The sequence below is a fragment of the Triturus cristatus genome, chromosome 12 (assembly GCF_964204655.1).
Source record: "Triturus cristatus chromosome 12, aTriCri1.1, whole genome shotgun sequence".
Lineage (NCBI taxonomy): Eukaryota > Metazoa > Chordata > Amphibia > Caudata > Salamandridae > Triturus > Triturus cristatus.
In genome coordinates this window covers 515290534-515313579 of record NC_140595.1, presented here as the reverse complement: position 1 = coordinate 515313579, position 23046 = coordinate 515290534, and the positions used below count along the sequence as shown (strand labels likewise).

The following is a 23046-nucleotide window of genomic DNA, read 5'->3' as shown; positions in this document are numbered from 1 at the left end:
AATTGTGGGACAACTGCACAGTTACATTGTTTTAGGGAAAGGGCATGGCATAGGGGAACTGGCTAGAAGTTACCCGGTGCACTTCAGTCAAGACTGCATCAAATACCAAGCAAAAGGAGGAAACAAGATGGTAGCTCATGCACACGAAAGTTTGGAATGAAAGCAGTATCTGGCTCCAATCCAGATATCGTTATAGAATTGGACGCCTGGGTGCTTGATGTGTGCACAGTAAAAGTAGTTGCACATCAACTGCCTGGAACGTCTGGCAGGTTCCTTGCTGTATGCTGCTGGACCAAGGAGAAAACACATTGTATTCTGCTGAAGATGGACAACATCTCAACAATACATTACATTAACCATCTAGGAGGGTCTTGATCACAGACCCTTCTGGAGTTGGCTAAGAACTCTTGGAATATCTGCTGGACAATAATATTTCCGTGATTGCAGAGCATCTACAGGGAAAAGCCTATGAAGTGCAGATTGGAGTCCAGATACTTGCAGGTTGTGAGTCTTTGGAACCTTCATCTGAAAATCTTCAAAGAGAGAGATGATAAGGGGCCCCTTCTCGGTGGACCTCTTTGCATCATGTCTAAATTATAAAATGGAGAGATTGTTCAACAGGAGACTAGGACCCCAAGCATCAGCGAGGGGCGTGTTTGTGCAGGACTGGAGAAAAGAGAGGGGATATGCTTTTCCTCCCTTTTTGATGATCACACACCTGTAAGCACAAGTAAGGAAGCAGATTTAGTAGTGGTAACACCGATTGGGGATATCAAGTTTAGTCTTCAGTACTGAAGGCTCTTTTTGGGATTCTCCAATCCTTCTCCACGTACCAGATCTTATAACAGATCTGCAAGAGAATCCCCACCACCTAGTGCTGAATAGACAATCGACTCTCATGGCTTGGAGTTCAGAGAAAGATGGAAAGCCCCAGGGCTGTTGCAGGATGTTCAGAGGAGTATGGATCCCCTGAGGTCTGATATTGTCAACATTTTTAATTTTCTGTCTTCTTTGGCCTCAGGCCAACTGGCCAACAAATCTGTGAAATACTTTCATATCAGCAGGGCACACACAGGTAGAGGGATTAGTTAATGAGTAGTATATTCCTCTCTCTGCCTCCGGAGCCTAGGTACGCGATGTAGGAAAGTGCCCCAGATGCCCAGATGACACTTTGAAGGAAGTGGTCATCAGGTGGGTGGAAACCTAGTAGGCCACTGTAGGAAAGGGCCCCTTTTTGCATAGTTACCCCCACTTTTTGCCTGACATGATGCACTGTGACCTACCAATCAAGTTCCCAGGACCTGTGTTCTTTCCCAAAACCGTACCTTTGTACCAACAATTGGCACATCACTGGCCACAGGTAAGCCCCTTGTAAACGGTACCAAGGGCACTGTGATCAGGGAAGGCTCCAAGGGCTACATCACCTATTGTGCCATTCTTAGAAGCCCTGTACCTTAACACCCACACTCAGCAACTGCAGGGTGCGTATTTTGGTGCAGAGAAGAGTGATGAATCGACATGGCACACATCCCTGTGTGCCATGCTTGAAACCCACTGCCTGGGGCCCTAGTAGGTCAAGTTTAGTAAACAACGAAAGAGTGAATAAGGAAAAAGAACAATAGCGTGGGTAAAAACCAAGAAAGTTTGTTAACAGAACCCTCACTCACCAACCTGGTTGGTGACATGCTTCATCATCGGGTTCCCACCAAGGAGGCCGAGTGCCTACCTGGTGTGCTGCGATGCCTGGTTTACAGCGGAGCTGGTTTTTGATGGAAGGGTGGATGTGAATTTTTAAAAGGTTTGTGGTTTTAACCTATAACAAATTTAATCTAGGTAAACCAAAAACCATTAAAACAAGTGAGACGGACTGGAACTGGTTGGTTAGGATAACCAAAGTCAGTCCGATTTAGATCAGTGAGAAGCAAATGGTCGACATGTTTCAGCTTATCATGCCAACTTGGCTAAGCATTCTTCAGGACCAGGTGGCAAACCACGGCGGTATGCGCACGCTAAGGCGCACCCTAACCAGTGGAATGAAAGTGGTAAAACTTACGGTTCTACCGATAAACCTCCTTGCTATTCCAGGGCTAATAAAATTTGTATGCAATGTACGACTAACATCATGGGTCCGAGAGGGGGGTAGTGAGCTATAGTATTTCCATGCTCGCACACTCCCGCTGTAGACCTGGTTCAGTCCTGCTCGGCCACGGCCTGAGTTTGAGTGGCCCAACACCATGTGGAGGTCTCCCCAGCGATCCTGACCTGGCGATCACTGACCTTCCTCAAGCTTTAAGTCGACACCTGCAGCCTCAACCTGAAGGGTCCCCCACCGACCGGAGCTGGTTAGAAGAATCGGATGCTGAAAGACACCCCTGCACCACGGCCTTGAGTGATCCAACAAATGGTGTTCAAGCATTCCCCAAGATCCCAACTTACTTCTCCAGCTGATGGTTGCCTTCAAGAAGCCTCCCTGCCTGAGCCTGCAGCATCTTTGCCGAGCCAGAGATCTCCACTGAAATCCACCGGGCCCAAGAAGTCATGTTGGCACTTGGTGGCGCAGCTCCTGTGCGGATTGTTGGCCTCTGCAGTGCTGATCCTAACCCCAGGAGCTTTGCTCACCCAGCCAAGTGGCCTGCTCGTAAGGATTTGCTGAACGAAGGCCTCATCTGCTAACATTGGGCCCCTGCACTTTGCACCCAGCCACCCCAGGGCCGCTGGTGATGCAACTTGAGTGCCTAATTGGACCTTGGGGAACCTTGGTCCTAACCAACAAAACTCCTACTTGTAAGCTGTTTACTTACCTGAGAACCGTTAATCCTTTTTCTGCCATAGGAACCAATGTTTTGAACCTAAAAATGTTTTGTCAAGCTGAACTTTTGTATGAAAGAAAAGTAACTAAATTGCAAACCTGAAAAATTCTTGCTCACCTTGTATTGTAGGATCCACAGAGTGGTATCTAAGCATACCACCCCAAGTAGTCGATGTAATCCAAAAGTAATGCAAACGTAATTTCTATGTAATTTAAACTGTTTTCAAAGCATATACAATCATGTAACAATTACAAATCTATTCCCAATTGATTTTCCTTGTAATGTTTTACAATTGCAAGTACATTTTACCTAACTGTACCAAGTCCTGCTTGGTTCTAGAAAGAAAACATAAGTATACCTTTTTTATACGTACCCATTTGATCTGCATTCTGAGTGTGTGAAATCAGTCCTTGATTGACTGAATATAATAAATGCTTGATACACCCTCCTGACAGGCCTAACTGCTTGCCCTCGCTACCACAGAGAGAGCTGTTAGTACTTACCTAATTTAGCCTCTGCTATACCTCCGGGGACTCCCTGAACTCTGTGCACATTATACCTTACTTTGGTATAGCATAGACAGAGCCAGCTTCCTACACTTGACCCTTTGGAATGTGAATAATGTGCTTATTCTCTTTATGTCATGGAGGAGCAGTAAATAGCTTTCCAAGGAGGAATTATCAGGTAAGCCAGAAATGTTGCTAAACCTTATATCCTGCCGAAGGGCTTTGGATGTCAGTACACTTGAAGTTACTGGAATGGTTTTCACTTCGGAAGGGGTTATCTTTCATGTATCCTGAACCAAGAAATATAATTCCAGATTGATTTCTTACCCGGCTTTTGATGAGCATCCCAAAATGTGTGTGGTAAGATGTATTGAAGCATATGAAGACATGACCCTCAGAGTTTTGGCCCCCAGGTGAACGACAACTCATTTTAATTTGCAAATTATTTTATGCGACTCTTCTACCACTATACCAAGATGGGTCAGGTGGGTCATGCAGGATGCAGGTATAGATATCTTTAAGTTTGGGGCACGCTCCGCCAGGGTTGCCCTGGCCTCCAAAGCTGGTGCCTTAGAAGCTTGCTTGGAGGACATTCTGAATGCAGCCGATTGGTCTTCTGATTCAACATTCAAGCATTTCTACTTTAAACCAGTAGTTGATATGGCAACCCTAGTGGTCAGTAAGCTTTGAACAAGCACAATCCTCGCCTTTGGTTATGACATAGAATGTAAAATTCCTAGCATTCGTAACAGAAAGTTTCAGTTCTATTAAAGATTAGGAGGTGAGGACTATTCTTCCCAAGATCAGAGAATCATGTCCCACCCATGTTAAAGGCAGAGGATGATAGACTGTTTAGGAGTAAGTAAACAGAGTTTGGGTGGCTTATTTGTTGTTCATATTGTATGTTGTTCTTCTATGATGCTAATTATTGTTTGCATGAAACCATTGTAAAGATGAAGCAAATTCAGTGGAGGTAATAGTTTGGTTATACACTTTACAAGAGAGATTATATTATTCTCATTCATTCTTCTAGGTATTCATATATCAAAACAAGAATAACGTGCAGAATGGAAAAGATCCTGGCCGTGCGTAGAAAGAGGGAGCCTTGATATGGAGAAAGGACTCTTGCAGAACTGGCCAGGTTATTATTGGCTACATGTTTTTGTTTTCTTTCATGCTGGCTCATGGGAAAGCTAGCTCTTATTGATATGTGAACATTGCTGCTCTAAAAATCAAGTGAATAAAGAATGCATAATCCTCGCCTCCGAGTCCTTAATAGAATTGAATCTTTGTTACGAAAGCTAGGAATTTTTTCTTTTAAGGGCATAACATTTTTACCAGAACACCCCCCCAAAACACCCACAGCAATTTTGAACCAGCAACGCTTAAAACAAAGTAGTGGTGACACAGATAATCATAAAATGCCATACTAAACATATCTTTGTGTTGTCTGAAACAATAAAATGGCAAATGTAATAGGAAAAGTCTGCAAATGTTTAAATTTTTCTAAATTTCCTACATTCTCAAACCGCATGGTAACTAATCAGTGCTATCTGGATCAGGGCATGCCAAATGCTCAAAACAGCCAAATGCACTAAAAATACATTATTTAAATAATGTCAAAAAGGTTCTTAATGGTTAGAAACTGGGAAAAAACAGACTTAAGAAAGCTCGTATCAGTAAGATCTCAAAACAATCTATATTTCTCTCAATTGATGAACCCTTTAACAGGTTTATGACACAGCTGTGGAGTACCCAAAAAAGTGATCGATTAAGGTACTCAAAAATCAGTGTACGAAGGAAGTATCTGAGAGTGTAAGCAGCAGCCACTTGCAGGAAAACCATGCCTCACACCGCAACCAGGTCCTAGAGCAATAAAAATAAACATACGTCATTGATTTTCACTGTAAACTTCTTTTCTCGTACATGCTTCTTCACCTTTGACATCTGTGGAGATAGATCACGCTCTTCTTTCACACAGATGCTTCCAGTTTTCGGTGCACTGGAATCACTACATTCAGCCGCAGCACCTGGACTATCCAAGAGTTTCGTAGTGTAGAAAGAGGCAACATTATTGTTGTCATAACTTCTTCTTGTAGAAGGCCATTTTCCCTTTAATACTGCCTGGCATATGCTATCTAATCGATTAATAACCACTCTGTCCTAAAGCAAAAGAAAGAAATGTCATGACTTCTTACCTAGGTTAAAAAAGTGCATTTTTCATTTTTTATCAAAGATCAACACACTATTTTCTAAATAAGTACAAAAACAATTTCAACTGAGCACAAAATAGGATCTAGTTATTTACCTTCTAAAATATAGCTCAAGATGAATAATATAGATTATCTGCACATTTATTTTATCTGTGAAATCTCTCTACCTACCTGGCCAGACTATGTTGTCAAGGAGAACCGGCCAGGCAAAAAGGGATCACCTGGATGTGACAGCATGGTTGGCTCTATCAACTGCCTTCATCCCTACACCTTAGTCATGAAGGTGAACAAGAGAACTTAATCTGAAACTGCAAGTTTGAATCTGTCCCTTTGAGAGAAACACTTGAACCTCTTGCAGTAGAATGGACAGATGCTCGTTTGAAATTCACTCTGATGTGGGGGGATTATATGATGGTGCAAAAAGAATAGTCCAGGCATAGCCATGTTGAAAGATGTTAAGAACCATCTATTGGACATGAAGGATCATCACCCTGGGAGGAAATGATAGATCTTACTCCCTACTGGATGAGCATGTGCCAATAATGGCAAACTAAAGCAATTTGCTGGCTGTTGTGGTAGGGGAAGAAGAATGGGTAGGACTGATGTCTTCATTGGAACATGAGCTGTATTCAAAACTCGTGTCCACTGCCTCAAAAGGACTGGGATCACTGCTGTATTAGTTTGGGATACTTCTGGTTTATATGGCAGCCCTCTCTAATAGCCTATGAACTTTTTGAATCGCTTTGGAAACTGATTGGCAGGGGTCCACATGCATTGGAATGCGGCGCAACACCACTTTATTTATTTAATTTTTTTGAGATCAGAACATCAGTGCATGGTAAGGAATCTTAATATGATATATATCGTCGTCAGTCCCTGGAGTGACAAAACCTGCTGATGAAGAAACATACAAAACTACAACACATACAGTGGAATCATCTTATCGTTCATATATATTTCTAGCATCAGTGGGCGATCTAGACAAAGGAGAACTAGTGGGTGTCCATCGGTTTGACAACCCATATGCATTGGAACAGCTCTGTGCTCAAATAAAATTACACATACATTAATGGCTGATGCTGTATACTCACACTCATGTTGCATGCACCCCTAGACCAGCATGTATTAATGGAAAGGAGCTCGTCGCGCCCTGAGTGGAATGGGCATATTCAGCAGGGTATGGAGAGTTATCTGTTCAGTCACCTACTGCTAAACCATCCCCACCACCAACCTATGACAAGTCTTGTGTGAGCAAAGAATGGGGTGTACACTGGATTCAGGGAGGGCGGTCAACATTTTTGGCTTCTCTTTTCTGAACATATGTGTCCCAGCAACCCCTGTCTACTATGATCCCCCTTGAGGCATAACCTCGCGAACACATCGGACTCAGAACGTGCCCATGCCAGGAGTGTCCTCAACCATCTCTTGATATCTGGGGCTGTGTTCGCCTTCCACGTCATAGCATTTGGCGCTTAATGAGAATTTCAAGCAAGGTCAACAAGCTTGTGCATATATATTTGTCTCCCTTCGCTTTAGGTCAAATCCCCAGCATGCAAGATTCGGGGGTGAGCGAGATCGTATAATCTATAATCTCGACTGTGATTTCAGTTATCTCTCCCCTACTGTGCTGAAATACCATACACTCTGAGATCATATGGTAAGAACCGGCATCTGGGGCCCTGAATCAGGAGCATTTGGAGTATGCCCCCGCGTACATGCGTTTAATGCGTTGTAGGGTGAGATGTTTGGTGTACAAAGATAAACTGTGTGAACCGAAATCTCGGGTTGCGGGACACCCCCTTAACATGGTGTAGTGCCTGATCCAATTGTTTATCTGTTAGTGCTTGGAATAAAACTATATTCCACCAGTCTCAGGCTCCCCCAGTCTTCCCTTGTGCAGTGGATAGCAGTGCAGTGGAAAGGACAATGATGGCACATCGTGTACCCCCACAGGGCATGCAAAGGCAGGGATTGGGGTGGCTGGTTCCCATCGGCGTCCCAAGTGCTGGATCGCACGGTAGGTAAAATAATTGGCCCACAACCACCTCATCTAGATCCATGATGTCTTCAAAGGACATTAAGGCCCCCCTCTTGATATAGGTCCTCAAGGACAAGCATCTCAGCAGCCTTCCATGGTGCTAAATCAAACAGTCTAGCTACCTCTCGGACAATATCAGGATAAGGGGTGACTAGGGCAGTTGAGTCCCCAGCCCATTCACATAGCAGGTCCAGCATAAGCGGGCAACCCTCATCTGACGCAACTCCTTCTGTGGCCGAGCTCCTATGGTCGATATCCATGTATATGTTTGGACATTTCCAAGGGTTCTTGTGATGGCCACCCTCCCCGGGCAAGCCTCTGTGCCCTGCCATCGCATCGGCCATTGTAATTGTGCCACTGCATGGTACCATTCGTAAACAGGGTCACCCAATCCTCCCTCAGTTTGCAGCCTCCGCAGCTTTAGTAACGCCTATGTAGTTTGACACCCATACTTTTCAGAGAAGCTAGTAAGTAGTACCACCCCAGGGTGTCAAAGGCTTTTCCTATATCCAATGACACTGCAGCCTGCTCTAGAGCCTCAGATTGATTGATCGATCTCCATCATGCGTAGCAACCTACGGATATTCATGAAGGTACTGCGGCCAGGTATAAATCAGGATTGATATGCGTGACTAGTTGTCCAATAATAGGAGGTAGCCTATTGTCCGATACCTTATAATCAAGATTTAAGAGGGACAGTAGGCAAAAAAAAAAAAAAAACTTCTGAGGGATCATGCCTGGGCTTAAGGAGGACCACAATTAATGGCTCCCGAAGGGAGCGAGGTAGTTGGCCCAACTGTCGTAGCTCTACTGTCCTTAAAGTACGAGTTACTTACCTTCGGTAACAATGTATCTGGTAGAGACGTTGTCTAGCCGTAGATTCCTTAACTTAGAATATCCCCAGGCGTTAGACTGGATCTGGTATTTTCTTGCAGCAGCACCTTTGCGCGCAGGGTGACGGCCCCACACAACCCCGCCCTCACGTCGTCCACATCAGCGAGGTCATATAAGTCCCTGCCAGCGCGCTGACGTCAATTTTCTTCGGAGAAACTTTTCTGCAACACAACGCGGAGCCACCAACATAAAAACTGAGAAAGTATGGGAACAGTGTGTGAGGGGTGAAAAGCCATGAATAAAGAAGGAGGATGGTGCAAGACACCATCGTAAAAGACAGAATTAGACACTGCCTACATACAAGTGAAAAAAGCTGTGAGAAAGAACCCCGCAAACTAAGCGAAGACTCTTTCCAAGTGCAACAAGGGAAGAATATCTCAACAGACAGAAATAGACTGTTATTACCATGCAGAACAACAGACAGAAATAGACTGTCAGTACCATGTATAACTGTGTTGTCTAGCAAGAACGGAGCACAGAGACAACAGTCCACCGCAGGAAGGTATGAAAAGACTGGCACTGCCCATATAGTAATGGAGGTCTGAAACAGAGGTCAACAGATCTCCAAAGAAGACTACTGTAGAGGAGACCAGAATCCTGAGCCAATAGAGAAGGCGGGAGGGTGGTAAAGCAGCAGGAGAAGAGAAGAAAATAAATCTCCTGGTGAAGATTAATCAAAATGCATCATTTTACAGGTAAGAAACCCCTGAGAGGGAGTCATCTGTATTATGGTAATAGAAACCCTTGAGGGGGAGTCAGCCGTATTATGGCAAATCTCAAACGGACGCAACAATGTGAGCACCCGTGAGAGAAAAATCAATGGCAACTGAAAAAGGGCCAGCGGAGAACCCCACTTGGCAAGGTCCTCGCAGAACGGGGAGGCTGGGTGGGCGTTAAGGAATCTGAAACTAGACAACGTCTCTACCAGATACATCATTACCGAAGGTAAGTAACTCGTACATCTGATAGAGACATCTAGCCGCAGATTCCTTAACTTAGAATAGATACCACAACCATACCCCAAAGGGGAGGTGGGTCTGCAACAGAACTACAGAAAGCGCTAAGCATTTGAGCCCGCAACAGAGTGACGGGCAATGGGGAAGGCTGTGGCGGAACAGCCAGACAGCAACCCAATAGTTCGGAAGAGTAAAAGAGAACGGGATGCAAGACATCCCAAAAATGCCAGAATGGTGCTACACCATAACTGTATAAGCATTAGAGGTAGAAACGGCATTAGCCAAATACCAGAACAAAAGAAAGAGGAAGAAGGACCACTCTCAGCGTAATGGCGCACTATGTGAACACCGACCAAAGGTTGAGAAGAAACCTGAAGAGATGCAACCAGAGCCTAACAGGCTAGCCCATGGAAGAAAGGCTGGAGAGGCTACAGCCAAGAACCATAGGTCAAGAGGTAGAAATCAGCAATGTTCTTCGAACTACAGGCGGAAACAAAAAACACGCTAAGTGAACACCCAGTCCCAAAAGGGGGAACAGGGGCGAACGGTAACAATCTTAAGCACGCTGATGCAGGCCACCACAGAAACTTGCACAGAGCAAACAGCCACAGAGACCATAAGGTGGCGTAGCTAAAATAAGCATAAGGCTGCTCGACCAGGCAGCGGTAAGACCAAGGTGAGAACCAACACACAAAATACAGATATGCAGGGGCTAGACCTAAGACGAGTGACATTAGAAGAGCCGTCTCGCATGCCCATCTAATATAATATAAGGAGGCAGAGCCGAAGGAAGGTGCAACAGAGGCACCAAAGCACTAAGGCGTAGAAACGGAGGAATAATCGCTGATTTTCAAACCACACCCTCCGACTGGAAGGAAAGTAACCCTTGTCCAGAAGAGAGAATCGTTCAGTAACTGAACACGAAGAAGGGAGCCGTGTAAAACCAAGGAACCACCCCAGTAAGTGGAACGCAAAAAGGGCCTTTTTGGTAATGCCGCATGCATCACTGAAAAGCTCCCTGAAACATGGAGACTTCGGACCAGACCTTGCCGCCTCGAAGAGAGGTGAAGAGTTAGGAAGAAGAGTACCCACGGAGCTTGTATATATACACAATGATATATATATATATATATATATCACCCAGTCCTCTGCAAGAATTCAAAGGATGACGACGCCGTGTCCAGGCTCAGAGAAGTTTATTGTTCAATCAGCTGGTTTGGACGCGTTTCGCCTGCCCAGCAGGCTTGATCACCAACAGTCCGTACAAACTTCGACTCCTTATTTACATATGTTTTTGTGCTCGTACCAGGTCACATGATGTGACTACAACTATAGTGCATTGAAAGACAGACTCGTAGTCTCAACGGGAAATACTCATAGCTTAATCACACACAATTGATCAACCAAATCGCAATTCATTGAAAATAACAAATTGCCACACCCATTATCATGCCTACAGATTAAATGCAAGTGCACTAATCATTCCTCATTAAATCACTTGTTGGTAGCGAATATATACATATCAATATCTACAATAGTGCTGAACAGTCCCAAGTGGGTTTCCTCAACACGACCTTATGTCGATTATCAACAGCACTCTAATTACATTTTGCTCGATTTATCAGGCATGATAATGGGTGTGCCAATTTGTTATTTTCAATGAATTACGATTTGGTTGATCAATTGTGTGTGATTAAGCTATGAGTATTTCCCGTTGAGACTACGAGTCTGTCTTTCAATGCACTATAGTTGTAGTCACATCATGTGACCTGGTACGAGCACAAAAAAATATGTAAATAAGGAGTCGAAGTTTGTACGGACTGTTGGTGATCAAGCCTGCTGGGCAGGCGAGACGCGTCCAAACCGGCTGATTGCACAATAAACTTTTCTGAGCCTGGACACGGCGTCGTCATCCTTTGAATTCTTGCAGAGGACTGGGTGATATGATGCGGGCTTTGCTGGGGTAGCCCGCGGTAGACGACGCACCCTCTGGTCTGGTGTGTGGCGGCAGTTACTCGAGCGTGGAGGAGCAACTAGTGTGGACCGCCGCCCCCCTTACCGAATATTAAGGAAGCGCAGGCGTGCGCCCCTTTTTGGAATACTGGGATTGTACCAGGAGTTCCGAGGTTGAGCCTGGCGAGGAATCTTACCAACGCAGGACACCGGCGAGCAACCAGGTACGAATTTCCTTGTTTAACGGTAACGGGAAGAGGGGAAGTCAGCCACGACCTTAAGAACTGCAAGCAACTCTGTTTTGTAGAGGCTGACTGTTTCAGGCTCACAGCGACCTGCTGGGAAAACTTTGGCTAATATGTCAGCCGTGGAAATGAAAGAGAGGGAGGAGGCTGCACTTTCTATCTTTAGTGACACAAGTGCAATATTGTCAAAACTTGGCACACATACAACCGGTGACAAAATTTCGGATGTGGAATCACGCCTTAAACGCTTAGAAAAACTTAAGCGTAGTGAACTTTCAAAGTGGTGGGAATCTAAGTCCCTTCAGCAGTATCTGGAGGTTAAAAGAATTCCTCGGGGGCTTCACATTATGGTGGCCCCGACATATGAAGACCCGAACCCACTTATGTTAAAAGAATGGGCACAAAACAACTTTGAGTCCTCATGCAGGATGTTGGCTATTTTGGTGAAGTATGCGGAGATTGACCGCAACAAAATTCTTGAAGAAATTTCCCAAATTTCAGAAATGCTGGCTAAAGGAAGCAATCAGGAACCGATTGAGAAATTTATGAAAGAAATGAAAGAAAGACTTCTTAAATTGGAGACCACGATTAAAGAGAGAAAGGCGCAAAAGTTCATCAGAGACAAAAACGACTACGAGCGTGGTCAAATTTACACTTTTGCGAGGAAATTTGATACCCTACGCAGACAACGGATGAATCCAAGAAGTCACACGCAGGCAGATGCCCAGGCAGAACTCAGTAGCATTCAAAGTTCAGAGGTGGACACAGACGTCGAGGAAAACCCATACCGCCATAATGGGGCTGCAGTACCATCTGTAATAGACGAATTCGGTTTTTTAGAACAAGAAAGGAGATTCAATCTCCGTCCACGCCCACCTCAGACAAACGAGGGCACACGAAGAGGAAGAGGCAGAGGCAACAAAGGCGCAAGGGGACAAAGCTTTGGCAGAGGAAAGAACAACAAGCAATGATGGATGGAATGACCGAGAAAAACAATCCAATAATTAACATGACTGACATCAAGCTTACGAAACAAGAGGAAAACATTCTAAGTCTTGGCCTATCCTACTGCCCACCTGCGGATTTTGACTATGTAAAAACGAGAGTCAATGTTTTTAAATTTGTAAGAACATTGAAGATGAAAAAGCACTTTGCCGCAAACCGAGACGAAGGATCACGATCAGTCCAGCCCAGTACTATGGACGATGTTTACCCCGCTGGACTAGCGGTGAATGATATGGACTTGCTACTAAATTTAAGACCTATGGATGAGGCATCCAACCCTATGGATAATGGGGCCTTAACAACCAATGCAATGGATGAACAACTGTCCATTAGCCAGGCGCAAGACATAGCCAGACAGCAGGAAGTGGACATTGGGGGTAGTGATCCCACAAAGTTCAAATTACCTTCTAGATTTATTCCGCAAATCACTAGAGATGCAGTGGATGTATATAATGAACTTGTTGTCAATGATCTAAAAAAACTTAGAGAAATGCACAAGCGTCAAATACAAAACACTGACAAAGCATCAACAAGAATATAGCGCATTGATCAATAGACTTGCCACAGATGACACCTGCATAGTTCGCAATGCTGACAAAGGGGGCAATATTGTCCTATGGGACAGGAATAGCTACCTTGTAGAAGCCCATAAACAAGTGAATAATGCTAATAATTATACTAAGATCAAGGACACTGTAATGCATTCGAGCTATAAAATGTTCAATGACCAGCTTTATGTTTGGTATAGTCAATGTCTGCTAACACGTGATGAATTAGCCTTTTTGAAAATTGCCAACCCTGTTGTACCAGTATTTTACCTGATCCCCAAGGTGCATAAGAGTATACAGACCCTCCAGGCCGTCCGATTATCTCTGCCATAGGGGGGGCATTTGAGAACACATCTAGATTTATTGATTCTTTCTCATGTCCCTTGGTGCTAAATCTACCAGCCTTTATCCAGGACACGGGAGATTTTTTGAAAAAAATGTATGATTTCCCATGGGAAGAAGATCTCTTGCTGGTGACAATAGATGTGTCCTCGCTATATACCAGTATTAGGCATGAGGACGGCCTCAAAGCTGTCAAACATTTTTTGGGCAATCGCCCAGTTAAACTATGGTCACACACTCAAATGTTGCTTTCAATGATCTCTACCTGTCTGAAAAACAATTTTTTCCTCTTCAATGACCAACTGTACCATCAGATCTGCGGTACAGCGATGGGCACCTGCTTCGCCCCCAGCTATGCTAATTTGCATATGGGCTGGTGGGAGGAGCAGGTGGTCAGGGTCACCCATCAGGGAGAATGGGAAGAAAATGTGCTACTTTGGAGTCGATATATCGACGACCTTTTTATTATTTGGAAAGGGTCGGAGCGAGCAGCACAAGACTTCATCGACAAATTGCAAATCAATGATTTGAACTTAAGTTTTACTAGTACAATCAGTAAAACCGAAGTGAATTTTCTAGACCTTACGATCTACATCAAAGAGGACAAAGTCCATACTAAGCTTGTGAGAAGTTGGCCTGATGTATGATGTCACTAGTTCTAGTGTACACCTTATATCAGTCCAAATACCCTTATGGTGATTGGTTGTAAAGTCAACCTTATAGACCAGCTATCCTAGTGGTAGCATGGACAAGAGCAGTCTTAGGCTAAACTCTGAATGGCATGTGAAGCCAGCTGTGATACCATATATAATCCCTTCAATACCAAATGAAAGGACACCACAACAGATATATATAAAATAAAGTGTATTTATTCTAGTCAAACCCTCAGCACTCTTTATGAGATTAGAGGTAAGTACATCACAGTCTTACTCAAGCATACATTAAGTCACACAGGTAAGTAATACAGTTAGGCCCTAGGGGCCACGCAAACCATATACTAAAGAAGTGGTATAAGGACCACTGTCGCGGAAATAGGATAGGACTAGGCCTAGGGAATCGCTGGGGCTACACTACACTAGCAACAGTTAGGAAGTGGGAGGCCCACGGGATTCAGGTGCAGAGTGGAAACACTCACGCGTAATGCGTAAAAGTCGATAGAATTACTAGCAGTTAGAAATTAACAGTTTAAGGACACTTCTGAAGCAGCTAGAGAGTCGAGACTCGTAAACTAGACCCTAGGATAGTCACTACCCTTGTGAGCACCGAAGTACCCAAGTTACCTAGCCCACGGGCTGCGGGTGCATAGGTGTGAACTTGCGTCGGGTTTCGTCGTGGACTTCTATGGATGCCTGAAGGAAAGTTGCTGACAGGCAGTCAGTGAAGAGTGTCCGGTGGATCCCAAGGCAGGGATCAAGAAGAGAGGATACCTGCAAGCAGAAGGGACAGAGTCAAGGTCACTAGCCAGTGACCGCGTGGAACCAGGAAGGAACCAGGCGATGTCGTGAAGATTGCAGGTGAAAGGTGAAGCTTGTCGCTGCAGCCACGGGTACCAGGAGACGTCGAGGACGACCAGGACCAAGAGGCGAGCTGTCCCACGAAGGCTCTTGCTGTCGGCGGCGGCGAAGTCGAACTAGGACTCACCAAGCCTTGGCAAGCGGAACCCACAAAGAACGGAGGACTTGCTTCTGGTGCAGACCAGGAAGGTCTGGGGTGCTTCTCTTTTGCAAGGAAGTGGGAGCCAGTCTGGAGGAGCCCAAACAGCAGTGAAGATTTCAAGGTGTGTCGTCACAAAGGCCGCTAGCCAACGGGCAAGCAACCGGACATACGCGGCAAGCAGGAAAATGCAGAAGGGCCCCACGCAGGACTCGTGGAGTGTGGGGGGCTGATCTTCGGTGCAGATGGTGCTTGGGGTTGGGGCTTCTCAATCCCCGGTGCACAACTTCGAGGGTGCCTCAGAAGCTGCGCTGGAAGATACTAGCCACTTTTCCCAGGTAACCGGTCTCTCGTCGCCTCCACGGATCTCGGCTGTGGATGTGGATCAGGGTCGGAGAAGTCTGGAAGTCTAGGCTCTGGTCGGGCTCTGCAGTCGGTCCCTCGTAGAACTTCAGCACAGCAAAGGGTAGTCTCTTGATGGTGCCTGTTTGCACAGGGTAGCCACTCCTTGGCCACAAGGGACATTCTTCAGTCTTCTTCTTTCGTCGAATGTCGAAGGTCCAGAGTTTCTGTTCAAGTTGCAGGTTCAGGATAATCTAATCTCCTGGGGCCCAGCTACCACTCTTATACTAATCTGGGGGGCTGGGTTGCCTGCTAGGTCACGCCTTATGGGTGGGACCTTGGAGGGGGGTGGTTACACCCCCTTCCCTTTGTCCAGTTTCATGCCAGGACTGGGGCTGGACTGCCCCGGCACCGGTTTCAACTGGACTATGCACGGGACACCTTGTGTGCCCCAGGCATGTCTCATTCTTTTCATCCCTCCCTGCCCCAATACACTAAGGCCTGTCTGGGGTGGTGCTCGCACCTCCCAAGGCAGGAAACCTATTGTCCAAGCCTCCCTTGCCGGGATCACTCCCAGCAGCAGGAGGTCAGACTCGTGTCTGTGGCAGCAGCATCCATTTTGTGATGCTGGGGCTCTGGTTAACTTTAACCGGGTAAGTAGGTTACAACATGTCTTCTCCCTCTAGAAGGGAGGGATAATATCCTCATCCCCAGAAAGGGGATGGGGGTATTATTCCAAAGTGTTAGACACCTTACACGACATGTTTTGATAAAGCCAAACCATAGTTACCATAACCGTTTAAGATTATAAGGCACTTTAAGAGTATATGGTAGGCTATATCATAGAACAGCTATAAGGACATGGTTCCGAAAGCTGCAGACAGGCTCAGCTCATGCTAGAGCGCCATCTCGCATGTTACCAAGCACTCTGCCTCCAGGATTGTTAAGGCCTGCCATAGGAGTGGCTGATAGGTACACATGTGTCTATATGTAAGTTAGGTATAGGAATACTACACCTAAGCAAGGAGTGATTACACGACCTTGCCCCAGCTGAGTGATCAGCCAGTTGTGTCATAATGGAAGGCCAGGCCAGGGGTGGCATAATACATGCTGCAGCCCCTGGTAGGCCTAGGGTACACCTATGCCCCGGGTACCTAAGGTACACTGTACAGGGGCCAATAAGGTGATCCTATCCAAATGGGTTATGCACCTAAAGTACATAGTATCAATTTAGGGAGAGAACAGCAGGGCTGTGGGTCTGATTAGCAGGCCCACAGCCACATCTAAGTCGAAAACCAGTAAAGCAAAAGCAAAAAGTGGGGGTGAACATAGAAAGCAGACCCTACTCTCCTACAAAGCTGTTTAGAAAACCGACTTCTATTAACACATTGCTACACGCAAAGAGCTTCCATCCATATAGCCTGATTAGAAGCATCCCCTATGGCGAGAGCCTAAGGACAATTCGGAATTGTAGCGAGGCGGCAGTAATTGAGCAAGAGCTTTCCTGTCTGCACAACCGCTTTAAGGCTAGAGGGTACACAGATGAGGTCATTGAGCAAGCTATAACTAAAGCCAAAAAAAGAACCAGAGAGGATATTCTCTTCAAAGAGAGCCATAGTCAAACTAAAAGAAAAAATAATGAAATACGGATGATTACAACTTATAACAAAAGCCATAGACAGATCAGGGGCATTCTTTCAAAACACTGGCACATAATCCGCAATGACGCCCTATTGGGGAAATTTGTTCGGAAAAAACCAGCAATGACATTTCGAAAAGCTCGCTCCTTTAAACAGATGCTAGTGACCAATATGTTTACACCAAAAAAACAAGTGTCCAAAGGTAGTGCCTGGCTAATGAGAAGACCGGGCTTCATGAAATGTAACAAATGCAAGGCCTGTAGCCATGGTAAAAATACTGCTTCCTATAGATTAGGTCTCTCGAAAAGAACAAAAACGATCAAAGGATGCTTTACGTGTAAGACAGATTTTGCCGTCTACGTCCTGCAATGCCCATGTGGCATGCGGTACGTGGGCAGCACAATCCATCCGGTTAACAAGAGGGTCTTACAACATCTGAGGGCTATCAAAAATGGGGACCGGACATATCCTGTGGCCCGCCATTTCGAATCTCATCATGACAAGAATGAGAAAGGCCTATCGTATTTTGTCATCGATTGTATACTGCCTAATGTAAGAGGGGGCAATCGAGAAAAAAGATTGAGGAAACTTGAATCATCTTACATTCTTGCACTTAACACATGTACCCCCACAGGTCTTAATATGGAAGAAGACCTAATAACACATCTGTAAGGACCTGTATAGTTTAGATACAAAAGAACAGCAATAATCCCCCTCGTCACTGTTTTTAACATACGAGTTCTTTTTTAGTTTTTTTGCACGGTACACGTTATGTTGAGTTTATTTTATGACACTAACAATGGGAAGTTCTGCAAGAATATAAATGCACCTCTGCCCCCTTGGGCTCAATTGATAAATCGAGCAAAATGTAATTAGAGTGCTGTTGATAATCGACATAAGGTTGTGTTGAGGAAACCCACTTGGGACTGTTCAGCACTATTGTAGATATTGATATGTATATATTCGCTACCAACAAGTGATTTAATGAGGAATGATTAGTGCACTTGCATTTAATCTGTAGGCATGATAATGGGTGTGCCAATTTGTTATTTTCAATGAATTACGATTTGGTTGATCAATTGTGTGTGATTAAGCTATGAGTATTTCCCGTTGAGACTACGAGTCTGTCTTTCAATGCACTATAGTTGTAGTCACATCATGTGACCTGGTACGAGCACAAAAAAATATGTAAATAAGGAGTAGAAGTTTTTACGGACTGTTGGTGATCAAGCCTGCTGGGCAGGCAAAACGCGTCCAAACCGGCTGATTGAACTATAAACTTTTCTGAGCCTGGACACGGCGTCGTCATCCTTTGAATTCTTGCAGAGGACTGGGTGATATGATGCGGGCTTTGCTGGGGTAGCCCGCGGTAGACGACGCACCCTCTGGTCTGGTGTGTGGCGGCAGTTACTCGAGCGTGGAGGAGCAAAAAAAAATTATATTATATATATATATATATATATATATATATATATATATATATATATATATATATATATATATATATATATATATATATTATATATATTTTACCTACTGGCGGTCGCCAGTAGGTAGTTATAGTTAGGACCACGTTTCCATAGGAAATCCGCAACATTCTATTTTGAATAACTTTGGCGCCGGTTGACGAATCCTCGCGAATTTTTCAAAATAGGTGGGGCGCTACGCTCCGCTCCTACCCTGAAAGTCTCGGGGGGATTCGTCAAGCGGGGGCTGAGATAAAAGGGGGGTCCCAAAACGCGTTTTTCCCATGCATTTTTCCATAGGACCTTTAGACACAGCTACATCCCGAACGGCTGAACAGAATTACTTGAAATTTGGCAGAGAGGTAGTCCTCAGGTCAAGGAAGTGCCTTTTGTAGGTTTGGTGTAAATCTGTTCAGTAGATTCTGAGAAAATAGCCTTTAAATCAATATATATATCTGAGCCAGCTTACGGTGCGCTTACGGTGCGCTTACCGTACGCGTACGGTGGCGAGCGCGAGCGCGATTCTGATTGGCCCTTAGATCTTAGTAAACATTCGAATCGGTCGAAACCAGGAAGCAGCGGCCGCCATTTTCTCTCTCGCACTCTGACAGGGGGTTGAAAAACAAAGTGCAAATCATGTAAAGGGGCTGTTTACACAGCTCCCAAGCACCTAGCCATGTCGAGGGAGTCCCCAACGATCCCCCAAGTGAAAAAAGGCAATTTTAATTTTTTCGAAAATTTCGCAGATTACGCTTACTGTACGCGTACGGTAAAAAATAATAATAATAAAAAAAATATCCACATTCTCCCCACCCCGTGTGCAAAAGGTGCCCGAAGGTGCAACTTTTGTGCATGGCTCATCAGAGATAAACAAAACATATATTTTACCTGTCACAACGATGCTCATCATATGACCTCCATGTGCGCACGGTGCGCGAAGCGCATCGTGCGTTCATGGCCCATCTAGCGTAACGTGGGCACGCGGTGCGCACCGCGTGCTCACCGTGCGCGCACGGAACGAACTGCGTTAAGTGGGCGCGCACGCCACAAATGGCATAAAGTAACTTAGCATTTAAAAAACCGTACAAATTCACTGAAAAAACCATAGGTTTCACACATGTTATAGTTAGCTGGACATTTTACTGATAAAAAACCAATGAAATTCCCCCGTTATAGTTACTATAGGCAACTATAACTCACGCGACCGTAATCCTCTGCTGATGACATATGTGTCTTTATGAAAAAAAAATATTTGTAATATATGTATACCTAAAATTTAATGGAAGAAGACATGGGCAAATAAGTGTCTAAATACAGTATTAGCATCAGCAGAGGATTACGGTCGCGTGAGTTATAGTTGCCTACAGTAACTATAACGGGGGAATTTCATTGGTTTTTTATCAGTAAAATGTCCAGCTAACTATAACATGTGTGAAACCTATGGTTTTTTCAGTGAATATATATATATATATATATATATATATATATATATATATATATATATATAGCAAAAACGGGTAAACTAGCCACGACTATGCAACATGGTTGTAGAGGAGCACACCTGGTGCAGTAATGGCAGACGAAAGCCGCCTTTAAGGCGAGATGAACACCCCGAAAACCTCCGAAGGAGGAGAATGAAGCAAATAAGCAAGAGGACCCAAAAGAGCACAACACTGAGTACCGTACAACGGCAGATAAGAGCACCAGAGGACGCCTAGAGGCCAAGGGAACGCTTAGGCCCAGTTGACATAAACAGAGCAATATAATAGCAAACAAGTACCCCACACGGAGTATGCACACCCAAACAACGGGGAACACATTTATTAGGACAAGCCACAGTCAGAGGAACAATCTGTGGAACACTGCCACAGTAGGTTAGCCGCCAGTTTAAAACGCATAATGCATCCAAAGGATGCTAAATGAAAGGGTAATCACCCCCGACCATGCGAAAGGAAGACCTGACGCTTACTATCAGCCTAAAACACAACGCATCAAAAGGATGCTGAATGAAAAGGTACCACCCCAGAACAAACGCCTGAGGAACACAGGCCTAAGGGGGGTGGGGGGAAAGCCCACAAGGAGGCGCTGAACAGCAGAGTCGGTGTGTGCATCAAACAAAACCCCATCAAAGGGTAAATCAACAAGTGTCTCCTGGATATTTTCTGGGAAGACGCTATCCAGTAACCAAGCATGGCGCTGCAAGGCGACTGAACCAGCCATAGCCTGGCCTAAGGAATCAGCAGTATCCAAGGCGGAGGGGATCGTAAACTCAGCAAGGTCACGGCCATCCCGGAGAACATGAAGTAGGTCAACACAAGCGCCTTCAGTGCTGGTGGAGAACAAAGACTCTGCAGAGTCCCACAGGGCAGAGGTAGCCCGAGCCAGAGCACACACTATTTAGTGACCGTAGTGCAGCACTTTTGGAGGCAAAGATGTTCCGACCCCATGACACAAGCCATCTGGACTACCGGGAGGGAGGAATCAGTAGCCGGGGTAAGGAAGGAAAGGCAGTTTGCAAAACAAACCCCTGCACGTCGGGATGCACAAATAAGCAGACCGGATCATGTGGAGCAGGATGGTGGCGGTGCAAGACCGAACGAGCCATCGGGTCTCCGGAAGCCGGCCGAACCCAGGTACCCAAAAGGGTATCATAAAGAGAAGCTTCAAAGGGCAGAAGCGGCTCCACATTCCCTGACCCACGGTGAAGGACATCGCGTAAAGGGTCCACAGACTAGGGCGCCGAAAGGAGTTGCATGTTCAAAATCCAAGTGGCCAAGGAGACCACTCTGAGAAAAGCCGCACTAGCATCGGTAGCCCTCCGAGGAGGGGATAGTAGCTCATCAGTAGGTGAGGGCTGTAAGCTAACCCTCACAAGACAGTGAGGGTGCGACCAATGCCCAACTGAGGGGAACCCCATTGACGAATGGGGGTCCTGATGAGGCTCTTGAGGAGGCGAAGAGCCTGCCGGGAGCGGGTTCTCTTGAGGAGGTGGGGATCTTGCCGGATCCACATATTCTAAGGGAGGCACAGGCAAGAATACATCCGGCGCCGCCGGGTGTGAGGCCGACGCCAAACTCTCTCCAGACGCTTCCGGAGAAGAGTCAACAACCTAGCGTCTATGCGGTGCCCAAAACTACTTTAGTAGGCCCCAATTGAGCTTGCTCCGGCGTCGAGCCGGCCCCGTCCGGCGCCGAGTCCACGATAAGCTCTCCTTCCGAAGAGGAGAAGGCGCCGGGGATGCCAGCCTCTGGCGCCGCACCGGCGCTGACTCAGCCTCAACCAGAACAGGCTCCAAAGGAAGAAGCGGAGGCAGAGCCGGGGAGGCGAGAAGCCCTCCTTCCGATGGAGAAGGCGCCGTAGCCGGGGAGGCAAGCCTCCGGCGCTGCCTCAGCCTCAACCACAACAGGCTCCAACTCTGGAGAAAGAAGCGGAGGCAGTTCCGGCGCCGACCCCGACTCCGGACAGGCGGCCGCCTGCCCAGAAGGCAGAGGCGTGCACAAAGCGAGGTTCTGGGCACCAGCAACCACCTGCGACGCCACAGGGAGCCCCACGGGACTATGCGGCACGACAGGAGTGCAATGGGTCGTAGAAGGGGACCCAGCCAGGCCGCACCCTGACACATGGATTGTAGCGGGGGACCCAGCCGGGCTGCGCCATGACAATACCACATCTCCGATGTCCCTGGAGGGCAAGAGCTCATTTGACGCCGGGGGCGAACCCACCGGCGAGTCCGTCGGGGACCCCACAGATAGCGGCGGCCCGAGGACGCCCCAGAGACGGGAGAGGACCCAAGGGAGGCCTGCAAAGCCGTGGCATAGGCCTCCATTTGTGCCAGAGTCACCCCCGCACCCGGATAGGGCGGATAGAGGGGGGGACGACTGCCAGGGGCGCACGTCCGGAATGTTCTGGGAACCAGTGCCCCTGACAACAGATGAAAGTGAGGTTGAGGACCTCGGCGTCATGCGCCGCAACTGACCAATAAGTGGTGAACGACGGCCCCAGGCCCCAGAGGGCAATCGACGGCGAAACTGAGTTGAAGAGGCCAGGGGACGAGACGACTCCGACCGGGACAGTCGTGCCGAAAGAAGCTTCGTCCGGTGCTCCCGCAGGGACTTCGGCTTGAGGTGTTAGCAGGCGTCGCAGTCCGTGGAGTCGTGGTGCTCGCCCAGACACCACATACAGATAAGATGCGGGACCGTCGCGGACATTTGCCACGAACAGGAAGCACAGGATTTAAAGCCCGAGGGCATGGCACACTGTTCCAAAAGCGAATCTTCGAAAAAGGGGACTGAAAACAGGCCAGAGGAACCGCTCACTCCGGACCCGCGTTGCACCCAGAAAAGAAGGAAACTGACGTCAGCGCGCTGGGAGGGACTTATATGACCTCGCTGATGTCACGTACATGGACAACGTCAGGGCGGGGTCGTGTGGCGCC

General features: G+C 46.4%; 1 protein-coding gene across 7 annotated transcripts in view; it reads right to left on the bottom strand.

Annotated features, from left to right (window-relative positions):
- CHD9 (chromodomain helicase DNA binding protein 9) overlaps nucleotides 1-23046 on the bottom strand; it is a 1905864-nt gene that overhangs the window by 384497 nt on the left and 1498321 nt on the right. For 3 of the 7 annotated variants that reach the window (XM_085637757.1, XM_085637758.1, XM_085637763.1), the window contains one exon: nucleotides 5207-5479. In XM_085637757.1, the coding sequence (XP_085493883.1) occupies nucleotides 5207-5479 (273 nt within the window). The remainder of the gene's footprint in view (nucleotides 1-5206; nucleotides 5480-23046) is intronic. The other 4 variants (XM_085637759.1, XM_085637760.1, XM_085637761.1 and 1 more) reach the window with 2 other exon arrangements.